Here is a 16,177-nt window from a genome sequence, read left to right as displayed (position 1 = left end):
GGCCCTGCTCGCAAGCTTACAATCTATAGGGAGATAGGCATAGATACACAAGGATAGATGCTACCTATTGCATAATGGTGCACCAGATTGCTAGGTTCTTAATGGGTTGTATGATGATACCCCACAAAGTTATCCAAGTGTCAGGAGGGTGTGAGACTAAAGAAAGACAAGATATGTGATGTTATGAATACTCTACAGAGGATGTAATTAGATAGGGAAGCACTGAAGGTTATGTGGGTGGGTCTGGAATTTGATAGGCTTGTCTGAAGAGGTGAGTTTTCAGGGAACATTTAAAGGTTTGGAGACTAGAGGCGAGTCTTACTGTGCACAAAGGCGGAGGTAGCAGTCCTGCTGCTGGGCTGATGCCCTCCTACGGCCTCCTCCACGTCTCCTGATGTACTGGCCTGTCTCCTGGTAGCGCCTCCATGCTCTGGACACTACGCTGACAGACACAGCAAACCTTCTTGCCACAGCTCGCATTGATGTGCCATCCTGGATGAGCTGCACTACCTGAGCCACGTGTGTGGGTTGTAGGGAGGTCATACAGGCACGTGGAGGCCACACACACTACTGAGCCTCATCTTGGCTTGTTTTAAGGACATTACATCAAAGTTGGATCAGCCTGTAGTGTGTTTTTCCACTTTAATTTTGAGGGTGACTCCAAATCCAGACCTCCATGGGTTAATAAATTTGATTTCCATTGATAATTTTTGTGTGATTTTATTGTCAGCACATTCAACTATGTAAAGAACAAAGTATTTAATAAGAATATTTAATTCATTCAGATCTAGGATGTGTTATTTTAGTGTTCCCTTTATTTTTTTGAGCAGTGTATATATATATATATATACACTATATATATATATATATATATATATATATATTTATCATGGTGGCCCAGCCCATGCACTCTCTACTGGTTGGCCTGGACTCTGTGGTGGTTGGCCACACCCCCACTATTGCCTGGCCACACCCTTAAGCATGGGCCCCTACCACGGCATTTCCCCGGTGGGCCCTTCTTGCCCCAGTCCGACACTGCACGGTTACATAGGACAGACTGACCGCATATCCTCCAGCAGCTGTCTTCTCACCTGGCCCTGCAGAACCATAGGTAGTCACATACCTGCCTTCTGTTAGGACCTGTGATTTCAGATGGACAACTCTGACCCCATTTTCACGACACTTATCCGTATACCAGTTGATGAAAGGTATATTCTTGCCGTGTGCTGCTTACCCCGCACACCAGCTTTCTTTGCATTAACTTAATGGGGGTAATTCAGAGTTGATCGCAGCAGCAAATTTGTTAGCAGTTGGGCAAAACCATGGGGGTAATTCCAAGTTGATCGCAGCAGGAAATTTTTTAGCAGTTGGGCAAAACCATGTGCACTGCAGGTGGGGCAGATATAACATGTGCAGAGAGAGTAATATTTGGGTGGGGTGTGTTCAATCTGCAATCTAAATTGCAGTGTAAAAATAAAGCAGCCAGTATTTACCCTGCACAGAAACAATATAACCCACCCAAATCTAACTCTCTCTGCAAATGTTATATCTGCCCCCCCCTGCAGTGCACATGGTTTTGCCCAACTGCTAAAAAATATCCTGCTGCGATCAACTTGGAATTACCCCCCATGTGCAGAGAGAGTTAGATTTGGGTGGGTTATTTTGCTTCTGTGCAGGGTAAATACTGACTGCTTTATGTTTACACTGCAATTTAGATTTCAGTTTGAACACACCCCACCCAAATCTAACTCTCTCTGCACATGTTACATCTGCCCCCAGCAGTGCACATGTGGGGGTCATTCTAAGTTGATCGTAGCTGTGCTAAATTTAGCACAGCTACGATCAGGCACTCAGACATGCGGGGGGGAGGGGGGGGACGCCCAGCACAGGGCTAGTCCGCCCTGCATGTCAGTGCCGGCCTCCCCCCGCAGAAATGCAAAAGCATCGCACAGCATTGATGCTTTTGCATTTCAGAAATTACTCCCGGCCAGCACAGCTCCTGCTGCTGGCCGGGAGAACTTCTTCGCTGCCCCGGGTCGCAGCGGCTGCGTGTGACGTCACGCAGCCGCCGCAGCCCGCCCCCCCAACGGTCTGGCCACGCCTGCATTGGCCGGACCGCGTCCCCGAAACGGCGACTTGACACCGCTGTCCAGCCCCCTCCTGCCCAGCGACTGCCTCTGCCTTAGAGGCGATCGCTAGGCAACGACGGCCTTCGGCCGTCTGGCATGCACCGGTGCACTGCGGCGCTGGCGCATGCGCAGTTCCGACCCGATCGCTGCGCTGAGGTAAACTGCAGCGAGCGATCGGTTCGGAATGACCCCCATGGTTTTGCCCAACTGCTAGCAAATTTGCTTATTCAGGTTTGTTAGCAAACCAAAAAAGCACACTATTGGGCAAAACCATGTGCAGTGCAGGTGGGGCAGATGTAACATGTGCAGAAAGAGCTAGATTTGGGTGGGGTGTGTTTAAACTGAAATCTAAATTGCAGTGTAATAATAAAGCAGCCAGTATTTACCCTGCACAGTAACAGTATAACCCACCCAAATCTAACTCTCTCTGCACATGTTACATCTGCCCCACCTGCAGTGCACATGGTTTTGCCCATTAGTGTGCTTTTTTGGTTTGCTTAGAAACCCGAATAACCCCCTGTATCCTCATTATTGCTTTCTGTTTATTAAAAGGTATCCGTGTTTGCAGAGACATTTTCGGGTCACGTCTCAGCCTACATCTACGTGGCCATTCTGCGTCCTACTATCACCCTTACTAGCCTGCAGATTAGTGACCGAGTTATGTACAAGTATGAATGTCCCGTATGCTCAGACAGGCAGTATTCACAGATCAAAGACACTCGAGATTCAGCCGCAAACAGCCTGCGTTCAACTCTACATTGTGCCAAAAATGCAGCCAATCTAGTCATCCGCACACAGGCATACTCCGGGTCACTTCAGTCTGCCCACTGCTCTGTCCCCTGCTGGGCACTGCCACCACCCTCAACACTAAATACTGTCGGGCCAAGGGTGGCAGCATTTTTGAAACAGCGCAGTTTATGTACAGTTCACGTGCTGCTGCGGTGAAGGTGTATCGTGACTGGACAAGTGACACCATTGCGGATAACCGACGTGGAAACTGTGGAGCACCACGTGCCACTGATGTGAGAAGGGAACGTCGGCCATGAAGGTGCGTGAGGGCCGACGCACTACAGTGGAGCAGCTCACCATCAAAATGAACCTGGGGGCTACCAGACGTGTGTCTAAAGTGACATTTCAGCCCGTCTAGCTGCTGTCCGAGTTGCACACGCCGGTTACTCTGGCTATTACCTGGTGGTCATAATTATGTGACTCGACCGTGTAATACTGAATGTAGTAATAAAGAAGATAAAAATAAAAACACACACATTGGCAGCAACACATCAAGACAATGTTACACTTTATTCAGAGTGTATAACTGCGTTGTGCTTTGTGTTAATCGTGACGGGTCAGGCAAACCAGGAAAATGGAAAAAAATATCAAGAAAACCACAAAGACAAACAGCCCGATAAGCAGATAATCAACCAGGGAGTAAGACTGCTGCACTGCGGTATCCCGGGTGTCAGGGAAGGTCACCTGGAACCTCCCAGTCTCGACACCATCTACGTAGCATCTGTAGACTCCCTCGTCTGATTTGTTGAGCAATGTAATAGACAGGACCCCACCTCCAGTCGTTCCGTCCAAAACATACGACATCTTCTTAGTCAGCTGTAGTAAGCGCGTAAAAGATTTTTTTCCATGTTCCCAGTACACGGGTCTGCAAATGAAAACGCAATCAGTTATGTAAAAAGTCAAGCAATACATTTCCCCAATAAACTTCAGGTACATATAGCCAGGCATTGCAGCCAGGTTTGAATCCTTATGCTATTGGGAGTATCTGCATGGCTTCATGCATACAGTCGCACCGGCAGAGCCGGCCTTAGGCATAGGCAAACTAGGCAAATGCCTAGGGCATTTGGTATGCTTAGGGGCACCAGCAGCTTCTGCTCGTTAAAATGATATGCGACATGCCTATATTCTGTGTGTGACTGCGGCTGTATCAGCATACGAAATGCTATGTTGCAGTGTATTCCTGGAAATCACTGCAATGTAACATTTCATATGCAGATACAGCCACAGTCGCACACAGAATATAGGCATGCTGCATATAATTTTAATCAGCAGAAGCTGCTTGTGCGTCCTAGCCACATAGTAATGCAGATAAGATACATTTTCATAAACAAAAGGCGCCCAACGTTTGCAGAGCTGCCAACTGACTCATGCCAGGTATCTCCTGCAGAACTAGCGGCGGTGCTAGGGGGCACCAGCCAAAATCTTGCCTAGGGCATCATATTAGTTAGGGCCGGCTCTGCGCACCGGACACCCTTTTCCGGTCCGCAGTTGCAACCGTTATCAATAGTATCAACAATTACCCCTACCCCACGCTGAGTGCAAGAGATCTCTCTGAAACGGACATCCCTTCGTCATATGCTTGCCTCAGAACAGCTTGGAAAACTGGCTGCACACTTACGTCACAACCACGATGTGGTCCACTCACGCACGTTCTCAATGTTGCAGCTCAGTTGACATCCAGAACCGCCTATTTCATACGCGCGGAGAACCGGTTGAGATCCGTCCAATCTCACTGCAGGAGGCATAGTTGCGGATATTCGCTACCACACAACCGCAGTCTGCTAACCCTCGCAAGTTGTGGCCGCACACGGAGCTGCTTGCGACTTAGGGTTAGGGCCGTAATGTCACCCGTTTTTAATACCCCAAAAGGTGCTACCACAAAGGGCTCTGGCCGCTGACACTGAGAAGAAGGAGGCAACAGGCGACAGGAACATTGAGAGGGAACATTCCATAGGACCATTGATGGTCCAGTACATGACTTATAGTGCTCTAACCACAACGTAAAGAAAGTTCAGGCTTACCTGTAGATGGAGGCAGTAGGACATTTAAACAAGGCGTCAGCATGGAGATAAGTAAGATAATTGTCCAGGTGTAGATACGGAATCTCTTTATCCATAGATGGGATTGCAGCACAAGGCCTCCTGCACATCTCAATCCTTAGTTCAGGTGGGTGAAGGAAGGGCACCTGCCTGAGAGTGGACCTTAAAAGGCCACATGGTGTGGATCCCTCAGAAACCACTGAATCCTTAGTCATTTCTGCATAGCAAAAACCTACTTTCTTTCTTTCGCCAAGACCTTGACAGCGGTCACAAGGTTGCCAGTCGGTCCATACAGTAAATATCTTCATTGTTCCTTCATTTCCAAGGTCAACAGTCGTGTTAGGCTGGACCCTCTGTCTGAGACTAGCATGAGAGATGTAAATGTGCTTAACATCCTGGAAATCAACTTCATAATAGGCCAGGTGTTTCTCCCCATCCTTACAGGTGTACACTCCGGTGTCCTCTACTCTTGGGGACAACATCTGAAGATCTCCAGATACCAGCTTAGATCGTGACATCAAATCCAGGGCCTTTAACTGCTCTTGCTCATTATTCTGTGGAACTGAACCGTTACTTTGTATGAAAGTCACAGCCTGGGCATGGGGTTGGTAAACATCAAGATACTGCCAAGAAATCAAGGTGTTTTTGGGCCTGTCCTGGCATTTTAGGATTACAGGATTATATGACGCAAAAGCAGTTCTACAGGGCCGATGAGCTGGGCATTGTAACGTTATATCTGCCCCACCCCTAACAGATGTAATCTCAAGAACTAAGATCACCATAAATATTGTATGGAGCTCCTGTGTCATTGACTTGCCTATAATTTACCCCCTGTTAGGGCCCACACGGAGTGCCTGTTCCACTACTGAACTAACTGTGGAATGGATGAGAACATAGAATGCTGATGATGGGCACACATTCATATTCTGATTCAATCCATAACTCAATGTTCTTAAACCTGTTGCGGTCGTATATCGGCCTTTACCTTGGAGCAAAGAGGACTTTGCAGTCTCAGATGGTAAAATAAGTGGGGTAAACGATAATCTGGAGTTATGGGACAATCAGATGTAGTCAAACCTGGATTTCCAGGGAGGCCACATCAGAAGGAACATCCACCTGTACATGTCACTCCATATTGGCCCCGCCCCCAGCTACTGACATCATAAAGATACATCAGACACAGACCTCACAAAGGGGCCTATTTACTAAGTCTTGGGTGGAGATAAAGTGCATGGAGATAAAGTCCCAGCCAATCAGCTCCTAAATGCCATGTCACTGGCTGGGTTTAAAAAATGACGGTTAGGAGCTGATTGGCTGGGACTTTATCTCCATCCACTTTATATCCGTCCAAGTCTTAGTAAATAGACCGCAAAGCGCTTAAATAACAAAGAGGTTTCAAACAGTAGCTATGTGCTATCTGTGCTAAACACAAGAACTGGTGTAAGCATGTAAGCTCCTGTGAGCAGGGCCCTCCTCCCTTTAGTCTGATCACCTACTACTCCTTCCCATCAGCTACACTCTACCTCTCCTCCTTGGGCTCTCTGCCCCCTGGACTCCACCCCTTCTTTGTCTTTGTTTCGTACCTCTTTCAGTGCCTCTAAAACCTGTTAGTTGTGCCCAAGCCTAAGGGCACAGGGGTTGGGTATGGGTGACCTGCAGTTGGGTCACCATACAGACGCTGGGATCCCCGTGTTTAGATTGCCGGCGGGGGCGAGCGCAACAAAGCCCATTGTTCTATGCACTCGCCACAGGTTCTGTTCACACTCTATGGGTGGCGTGGACACCCACGAGTGGGAATAGTCCCTGTCAGTCGGCATGCCGACTGTCCGGCTTTCCACAGGGCGGCATCCCGTTTCAGCTTGCGCTGAATTTTTCCCCTTGTCTCTGCAACTGTATGGAGTCGTAGTTTTGTTTGATAATTGTATACTGTATTGTACAGTTTACTATATTGTGACTGTGCTACCCTGTACTGTCTTGTCTGCCCTCTGCACAGCGCTGCGGACCACATGTGTCGCCCCCTATAAATAAAGTTTCATCATAATCATTTCAGGAGAAACAATGGGTGATGTATCATAGCAAGGATTTGAAGGAGAACACAGATCCACTGGACAGCCTCAGGTCATTGATTGGTCTGGTCTGGAGCCTGCTTTCTACACTAGCCACCAAGTCTGGGTCCTGTTTTCTACACTAGCCACCAGAGTCAACTATTTTATGCAGGACTCGGCTCCAGCAATGGTGCACAACACCAGCATCGGTGGTCAAAAGATTAAATCCAGGTCTAGACAGGCCTGATTAATGGTTAAGCCTTAAATATAAACCAATAATTTTCCCATCTCTAAATGATTTCAGTTTATGGGCCTATGGATAATTTCAAGGTGAACTCCTGAGATAATTTCTCTGTGCATCCGCATCGCAACTGGTTATCTCTGACGTGGTGGCGATCGTTTAATCGGAATCTCCAACCCGTCAGTTGCTTCAGAGATTTACTCAAACACATGGAACCAATAATGGTTAAATAGAAACCCTATTGTTTCATTTTATTATTTATTTATTACAACGTAAAACATTTTCCATACATAAACAAAACAAGTTACATATGTAGATATAGATAACAAACAAAACAGACAAGTTCACAACTTTACATAAAAGCATAAATACATTACTGAAATTACATCATTAATACGTATAGAAACAAAGAAGAGAGAGGGCCCTGCTCGCTAAAGGAATGTACTGAGAACCCCGTTACAAATCAGTGCTAAAGTACTATTTTTTATGTACGGTGTTTTATTAAAATAATTTTAATTAGAATTTGTATATTGGAGGGACACAGAGGGACAGTTTTGCAGCAACAGGTGAGACACAGAGGGACAGTTCTGCAGCAACAGGTGAGACAGAGAGGGACAGTTCTGCAGCAACAGGTGAGACACAGAGTGACAGTTCTACAGAGACAGGTGAGACACGGAGTGACAGTTCTACGGCAACAGGTGAGACACAGAGGGACAGTTCTACAGCAACAGGTGAGACACAGAGGGACAGTGCTGCAGCGACAGGTGAGACACAGAGGGACAGTGCTGCAGCAACAGGTAAGACACAGAGGGACAGTGCTGCAGCAACAGGTGAGACACAGGGTGACAGTTCTACAGCAACAGGTGAGACACAGAGGGACAGTTCTACGGCAACAGGTGAGACACAGGGTGACAGTTCTACAGCAACAGATGAGACACAGGGTGACAGTTCTACAGCAACAGGTGAGACACAGAGAGACAGTTCTACGGCAACAGGTGAGACACAGAGGGACAGTTCTACGGCAACAGGTGAGACACAGAGGGACAGTTCTACAGCAACAGGTGAGACACAGAGGGACAGTTCTACGGCAACAGGTGAGACACAGAGTGACAGTTCTACAGAGACAGATGAGACACAGAGGAACAGTTCTACAGAGACAGGTGAGACACAGAGTGACAGTGCTGCAGCAACAGGTGAGACTCAGAGACACAGTGCTGCAGCAACAGCTGAGACACAGAGTGACAGTTCTATAGAGACAGGTGAGACACAGAGTGACAGTGCTGCAGCAACAGGTGAGACACAGAGGGACAGTTCTACAGAGACAGGTGAGACACAGAGGGACAGTGCTGCAGCGACAGGTGAGACACAGAGAGACAGTTCTACAGCAACAGGTGAGACACAGAGAGACAGTTCTACAGAGACAGGTGAGACACAGAGGGACAGTGCTGCAGCGACAGGTGAGACACAGAGAGACAGTTCTACAGCAACAGGTGAGACACAGAGGGACAGTTCTACAGAGACAGGTGAGATACAGAGGGACAGTGCTGCAGCGACAGGTGAGATACAGAGGGACAATGCTGCCGCGACAGGTGAGACACAGAGGGACAGTGCTGCAGCGACAGGTGAGACACAGAGCGACAGTTCTACAGCAACAGGTGAGACACAGAGAGACAGTTCTACAGAGACAGGTGAGACACAGAGGGACAGTTCTACAGAGACAGGTGAGATACAGAGGGACAGTGCTGCAGCGACAGGTGAGATACAGAGGGACAATGCTGCCGCGACAGGTGAGACACAGAGGGACAGTGCTGCAGCGACAGGAGAGACACAGAGGGACAGTGCTGCAGCGACAGGTAAGACACAGAGTGACAGTGCTGCAGCAACAGGTGAGATACAGAGGGACAGTGCTGCAGCGACAGGAGAGACACAGAGTGACAGTGTTGCAGTGACAGGTGAGATACAGAGGGACAGTGCTGCAGCGACAGGTGAGACAAAGAGGGACAGTGCTGCAGCAACAGGTGAGATACAGAGTGACAGTGCTGCAGCGACAGGTGAGATACAGAGGGACAGTGCTGCAGCGACAGGTGAGACAAAGAGGGACAGTGCTGCAGCAACAGGTGAGATACAGAGGGACAGTGCTGCAGCGACAGGTGAGACACAGAGTGACAGTGCTGCAGCAACAGGTGAGATACAGAGGGACAGTGCTGCAGCGACAGGTGAGACAAAGAGGGACAGTGCTGCAGCAACAGGTGAGATACAGAGGGACAGTGCTGCAGCGACAGGTGAGACACAGAGTGACAGTGCTGCAGCGACAGGTGAGACACAGAGGGACAGTGCTGCAGCGACAGGTGAGATACAGAGGGACAGTGCTGCAGCGACAGGTGAGATACAGAGGGACAGTGTTGCAGTGACAGGTGAGACATAGAGGGACAGTGCTGCAGCGACAGGTGACACAGAGGGACAGTGCTGCAGCAACAGGTGAGATACAGAGTGACAGTGCTGCAGCGACAGGTGAGATACAGAGGGACAGTGTTGCAGTGACAGGTGAGACATAGAGGGACAGTGCTGCAGCGACAGGTGAGACAGAGAGTGACAGTGCTGCAGTGACAGGTGAGATACAGAGTGACAGTGCTGCAGCGACAGGTGAGATACAGAGGGACAGTGCTGCAGCGACAGGTGAGACACAGAGTGACAGTGCTGCAGCGACAGGTGAGACACAGAGGGACAGTGCTGCAGCGACAGGTGAGATACAGAGGGACAGTGCTGCAGCGACAGGTGAGATACAGAGGGACAGTGTTGCAGTGACAGGTGAGACATAGAGGGACAGTGCTGCAGCGACAGGTGACACAGAGGGACAGTGCTGCAGCAACAGGTGAGATACAGAGTGACAGTGCTGCAGCGACAGGTGAGATACAGAGGGACAGTGTTGCAGTGACAGGTGAGACATAGAGGGACAGTGCTGCAGCGACAGGTGAGACAGAGAGTGACAGTGCTGCAGCGACAGGTGAGATACAGAGTGACAGTGCTGCAGCGACAGGTGAGATACAGAGGGACAGTGTTGCAGTGACAGGTGAGACATAGAGGGACAGTGCTGCAGCGACAGGTGAGACAGAGAGTGACAGTGCTGCAGCGACAGATGAGACTCAGAGTGACAGTGCTGCCGCGTTAGGTGAGACACAGAGTGACAGTGCTGCAGCGACAGGTGAGATACAGAGGGACAGTGCTGCAGCGACAGGTGAGACAAAGAGGGACAGTGCTGCAGCGACAGGTGAAACACAGAGTGACAGTGCTGCAGCGACAGGTGAGATACAGAGGGACAGTGCTGCAGCGACAGGTGAGATACAGAGGGACAGTGTTGCAGTGACAGGTGAGACATAGAGGGACAGTGCTGCAGCGACAGGTGATACAAAGAAGAACAGGTGTTGCAGCGACAGGTGAGACAGAGAGTGACAGTGCTGCAGTGACAGGTGAGATACAGAGTGACAGTGCTGCAGCGACAGATGAGACTCAGAGTGACAGTGCTGCCGCGTTAGGTGAGACACAGAGTGACAGTGCTGCAGCGTTAGGTGAGACACAGAGTGACAGTGCTGCAGCGACAGGTGAGATACAGAGGGACAGTGCTGCAGCGACAGGTGAGACAAAGAGGGACAGTGCTGCAGCGACAGGTGAAACACAGAGTGACAGTGCTGCAGCGACAGGTGAGATACAGAGGGACAGTGCTGCAGCGACAGGTGAGATACAGAGGGACAGTGTTGCAGTGACAGGTGAGACATAGAGGGACAGTGCTGCAGCGACAGGTGATACAAAGAAGAACAGGTGTTGCAGCGACAGGTGAGACAGAGAGTGACAGTGCTGCAGTGACAGGTGAGATACAGAGTGACAGTGCTGCAGCGACAGATGAGACTCAGAGTGACAGTGCTGCCGCGTTAGGTGAGACACAGAGTGACAGTGCTGCAGCGACAGGTGAGATACAGAGGGACAGTGCTGCAGCGACAGGTGAGACAAAGAGGGACAGTGCTGCAGCGACAGGTGAAACACAGAGTGACAGTGCTGCAGCGACAGTTGAGATACAGAGGGACAGTGCTGCAGCGACAGATGAGACACAGAGTGACAGTGCTGCAGCGTTAGGTGAGACACAGAGTGACAGTGCTGCAGCGACAGGTGAGATACAGAGGGACAGTGCTGCAGCGACAGATGAGACACAGAGTGACAGTGCTGCAGCGTTAGGTGAGACATGGAGAGACAGTGCTGCAGCGACAGGTGAGACACAGAGTGACAGTGCTGCAGCGACAGATGAGACACAGAGTGACAGTGCTGCAGCGTTAGGTGAGACACAGTGTGACAGTGCTGCAGCGACAGTTGAGACACAGAGGGACAGTGCTGCAGCGACAGATGAGACACAGAGAGACAGTGCTGCAGCGTTAGGTGAGACACAAAGTGACAGTGCTGCAGCGACAGTTGAGACACAGAGGGACAGTGCTGCAGCGACAGGTGAGACACAGAGGGACAGTGCTGCAGCGACAGGTGAGACACAGAGGGACAGTGCTGCAGCGACAGGTGAGACACAGAGGGACAGTGCTGCAGCGACAGGTGAGATAGAGGGACAGTGCTGCAGCAACAGGTGAGATACAGAGCGACAGTGCTGCAGCGACAGATGAGACACAGAGTGACAGTGCTGCAGCGTTAGGTGAGACACAGAGTGACAGTGCTGCAGCGACAGGTGAGGCACAGAGTGACAGTGCTGCAGTGACAGATGAGACACAGAGTGACAGTGCTGCAGTGACAGATGAGACACAGAGTGACAGTGCTGCAGCGACAGATGAGACACAGAGTGACAGTGCTGCAGCGACAGATGAGACACAGAGTGACAGTGCTGCAGTGACAGATGAGACACAGAGTGACAGTGCTGCAGCGACAGATGAGACACAGAGTGACAGTGCTGCAGCGACAGGTGAGACACAGAGTGACAGTGCTGCAGCGACAGATGAGACACAGAGTGACAGTGCTGCAGCGACAGATGAGACACAGAGTGACAGTGCTGCAGCGACAGATGAGACACAGAGGGACAGTGCTGCAGCGTTAGGTGAGACACAGAGTGACAGTGCTGCAGCGAAAGGTGAGACACAGAGTGACAGTGCTGCAGCGACAGATGAGACACAGAGTGACAGTGCTGCAGCGACAGATGAGACACAGAGTGACAGTGCTGCAGCGACAGATGAGACACAGAGTGACAGTGCTGCAGTGACAGATGAGACACAGAGTGACAGTGCTGCAGTGACAGATGAGACACAGAGGGACAGTGCTGCAGCGTTAGGTGAGACACAAAGTGACAGTGCTGCAGCGACAGTTGAGACACAGAGGGACAGTGCTGCAGCGACAGGTGAGACACAGAGGGACAGTGCTGCAGCGACAGGTGAGACACAGAGGGACAGTGCTGCAGCGACAGGTGAGACACAGAGGGACAGTGCTGCAGCGACAGGTGAGATAGAGGGACAGTGCTGCAGCAACAGGTGAGATACAGAGCGACAGTGCTGCAGCGACAGATGAGACACAGAGTGACAGTGCTGCAGCGACAGATGAGACACAGAGTGACAGTGCTGCAGCGACAGATGAGACACAGAGTGACAGTGCTGCAGTGACAGATGAGACACAGAGTGACAGTGCTGCAGTGACAGATGAGACACAGAGTGACAGTGCTGCAGCGACAGATGAGACACAGAGTGACAGTGCTGCAGCGACAGATGAGACACAGAGTGACAGTGCTGCAGTGACAGATGAGACACAGAGTGACAGTGCTGCAGCGACAGATGAGACACAGAGTGACAGTGCTGCAGCGACAGGTGAGACACAGAGTGACAGTGCTGCAGCGACAGATGAGACACAGAGTGACAGTGCTGCAGCGACAGATGAGACACAGAGTGACAGTGCTGCAGCGACAGATGAGACACAGAGGGACAGTGCTGCAGCGTTAGGTGAGACACAGAGTGACAGTGCTGCAGCGAAAGGTGAGACACAGAGTGACAGTGCTGCAGCGACAGGTGAGACACAGAGTGACAGTGCTGCAGCGACAGGTGAGACAAAGAGGGACAGTGCTGCAGCGACAGGTGAAACACAGAGTGACAGTGCTGCAGCGACAGGTGAGATACAGAGGGACAGTGCTGCAGCGACAGATGAGACACAGAGTGACAGTGCTGCAGCGTTAGGTGAGACACAGAGTGACAGTGCTGCAGCGACAGGTGAGGCACAGAGGGACAGTGCTGCAGCGTTAGGTGAGACACAGAGTGACAGTGCTGCAGCGACAGGTGAGATACAGAGGGACAGTGCTGCAGCGACAGGTGAGACACAGAGTGACAGTGCTGCAGCGACAGATGAGACACAGAGTGACAGTGCTGCAGCGACAGATGAGACACAGAGTGACAGTGCTGCAGCGTTAGGTGAGACACAGAGTGACAGTGCTGCAGCGACAGGTGAGACACAGAGGGACAGTGCTGCAGCGTTAGGTGAGACACAGTGTGACAGTGCTGCAGCGACAGTTGAGACACAGAGGGACAGTGCTGCAGCGACAGATGAGACACAGAGAGACAGTGCTGCAGCGTTAGGTGAGACACAAAGTGACAGTGCTGCAGCGACAGGTGAGACACAGAGGGACAGTGCTGCAGCGACAGGTGAGACACAGAGGGACAGTGCTGCAGCGACAGGTGAGACACAGAGGGACAGTGCTGCAGTGACAGGTGAGACACAGAGGGACAGTGCTGCAGCGACAGGTGAGATAGAGGGACAGTGCTGCAGCAACAGGTGAGATACAGAGCGACAGTGTTGAAGCTACAGGTGAGAAACAGAAGGACGCTGCTGTGTTGACAGGTGAGAGACAGAGAGATAGTGTTGTGTCAACAGCTGAGAGACAGGCGGACAGTGCTGAAGCAACAGGTGTGATATAGAGGGACAGGCAACAGGTGAGACAGAGTGACAGTGCTGCAGTGACAGATGGGATACAGAGGGACAGTGCTTTGGTGACAGGTGAGACAAAGAGTGACAATGCTTTAGCGACAGGTGAGACAAAGAGGGACAGTGCTGAAGCGACAGGTGAGACACAGAGGGACAGTGCTGCAGTGACAGGTGAGAGGCAGAGGGACAGTGCTGCAGCGACAGGTGAGACACAGAGGGACAGTGCTGCTGTGACAGGTGAGAGGCAGAAAGACGGTGCTGCAGTAACAGGTGAGAGACAGAGGGACAGTGTTGTGGCCCAGGTAGGATACAGAGGGACAGTGCTTTGGTGACAGGTGAAACAAAGAGTGACAGTGCTTTAGCGACAGGTGAGATAGAAAGATGGTGCTGCAGTGACAGATGTGATATAGACAGACAGAGATGTGCCGACAGGTAAGAAATAGAGAGACAGTGCTGTGTCGATAGGTGAAGCAGAGAGGGACTGTGCTACAGTGACAGGTAAGAGACATCGCTGTGGTAACAGGTGAGAGACAAATAGTGCTGTGTCAACAGCTGAGAGGCAGGGGGACAGTGCTGCAGCAACAAGTGAGACAGAGTGACAATTCTGCTGGCGACAGGTGAAGGGGGGGATTTACAGGGACATGAAGCAGGTATATGGGGGAAGCAGGTGTATGGGGGTATATACAGGGATAAAAAGCAGGTATATGGGGGGATATACAGGGATATGAAGCAGGTATATGGGGGGATACACAGGGACATGAAGTATAGTGTTCACTCTAAGCTTCTTTCGCAGGGCGCTGCGCCCTGCCCCTTTTCTGAGTGACAGAAAGCGCCCTGCCCGTTTGTGCCCGCCCTGCTGCCCTGTTAATCACCAAAGGACTGCCTTCTCCCCGCGCCAGCGCTGTCACTTCTCCCCGCGCCAGTGTGCTGTCATTTCTCCCGCCGCCGCACTGTTACTCCTCCCCCCGCCGCGCTGATAGCTCTCAGTTGAAGGTGGAGACAGGGTCAGCGTGCAGCGTGGAGGAGCAGCCAATCAGAGCCTGCGGTGTCTCCCGCCCGCCAGTCCTCCGGCATGGTTTGAAATTCCCCCTCACCACGGCGCTGCACGGCCATTCCCCCTCACCACGGCGACCTGGGCTCCGCCGTCAGCATCAAGAGACTGGACCCGCTGCAACGGTGAGTGCTGCTCTGCATCTGCCCGTCCTCCCCTCGCTCCCAGTGCTCTCTCCCTGGTGCAGTGTGTCTCAGTGCTCTCTACCTGGTGCAGTGTGCCTCAGTGCTCTCTACCTGGTGCAGTGTGTCTCAGTGCTCTTTACCTGGTGCAGTGTGCCTCAGTGCTCTCTACCTGGTGCAATGTGTCTCAGTGCTCTCTACCTGGTGCAATGTGTATAACGTGCTCTCTACCTGGTGCAATGTTTCTCAGTGCTCTCTACCTGGTGCAGTGTTTCTCAGTGCTCTCTACCTGGTGCAATGTTTCTCAGTGCTCTCTACCTGGTGCAATGTGTATAACGTGCTCTCTACCTGGTGCAATGTTTCTCAGTGCTCTCTACCTGGTGCAATGCGTCTCAGTGCTCTCTACCTGGTGCAATGTGTATAACGTGCTCTCTACCTGGTGCAATGTTACTCGGTGCTCTCTACCTGGTGCAATGTTTCTCGGTGCTCTCTACCTGGTGCAGTGTGTCTCATTGCTCTCTACCTGGTGCAGTGTGTCTCGGTGCTCTCTACCTGGTGCAATGCGTCTCAGTGCTCTCTACCTGGTGCAATGTGTATAACGTGCTCTCTACCTGGTGCAATGTTACTCGGTGCTCTCTACCTGGTGCAATGTTTCTCGGTGCTCTCTATCTGGTGCAATGTTTCTCGGTGCTCTCTACCTGGTGCAGTGTGTCTCAGTGCTCTCTACCTGGTGCACTGTGTCTCAGTGCTCTCTACCTAGCGCAATGTGTATAACGTGCTCTGCCTGGCGCAAAGTGTAGAATGTGCTCTGCCTGG

At 51.2% G+C, this 16,177-nt stretch overlaps 1 protein-coding gene across 1 annotated transcript; it reads right to left on the bottom strand.

Moving 5' to 3' along the window:
• Positions 1–3,460: 3,460 nt before the first annotated feature.
• On the bottom strand, positions 3,461–6,095 carry FAM187B (family with sequence similarity 187 member B). Its single transcript, XM_063943948.1, has 2 exons — positions 4,940–6,095; positions 3,461–3,783 (listed from the first exon to the last, which is right to left on the bottom strand). The coding sequence occupies exons 1-2, from the start codon at positions 5,764–5,766 to the stop codon at positions 3,462–3,464; spliced, it is 1,149 nt and encodes a 382-aa protein (XP_063800018.1). The 5' UTR covers positions 5,767–6,095; the 3' UTR covers position 3,461.
• Between the last annotated feature and the right edge of the window lie 10,082 nt (positions 6,096–16,177).

The sequence above is a fragment of the Pseudophryne corroboree genome, chromosome 10 (genome assembly GCF_028390025.1).
Source record: "Pseudophryne corroboree isolate aPseCor3 chromosome 10, aPseCor3.hap2, whole genome shotgun sequence".
NCBI lineage: Eukaryota > Metazoa > Chordata > Amphibia > Anura > Myobatrachidae > Pseudophryne > Pseudophryne corroboree.
The sequence above is the reverse complement of the archived record's forward strand: the minus strand, read 5'-3'. Positions and strand labels throughout refer to the sequence as shown.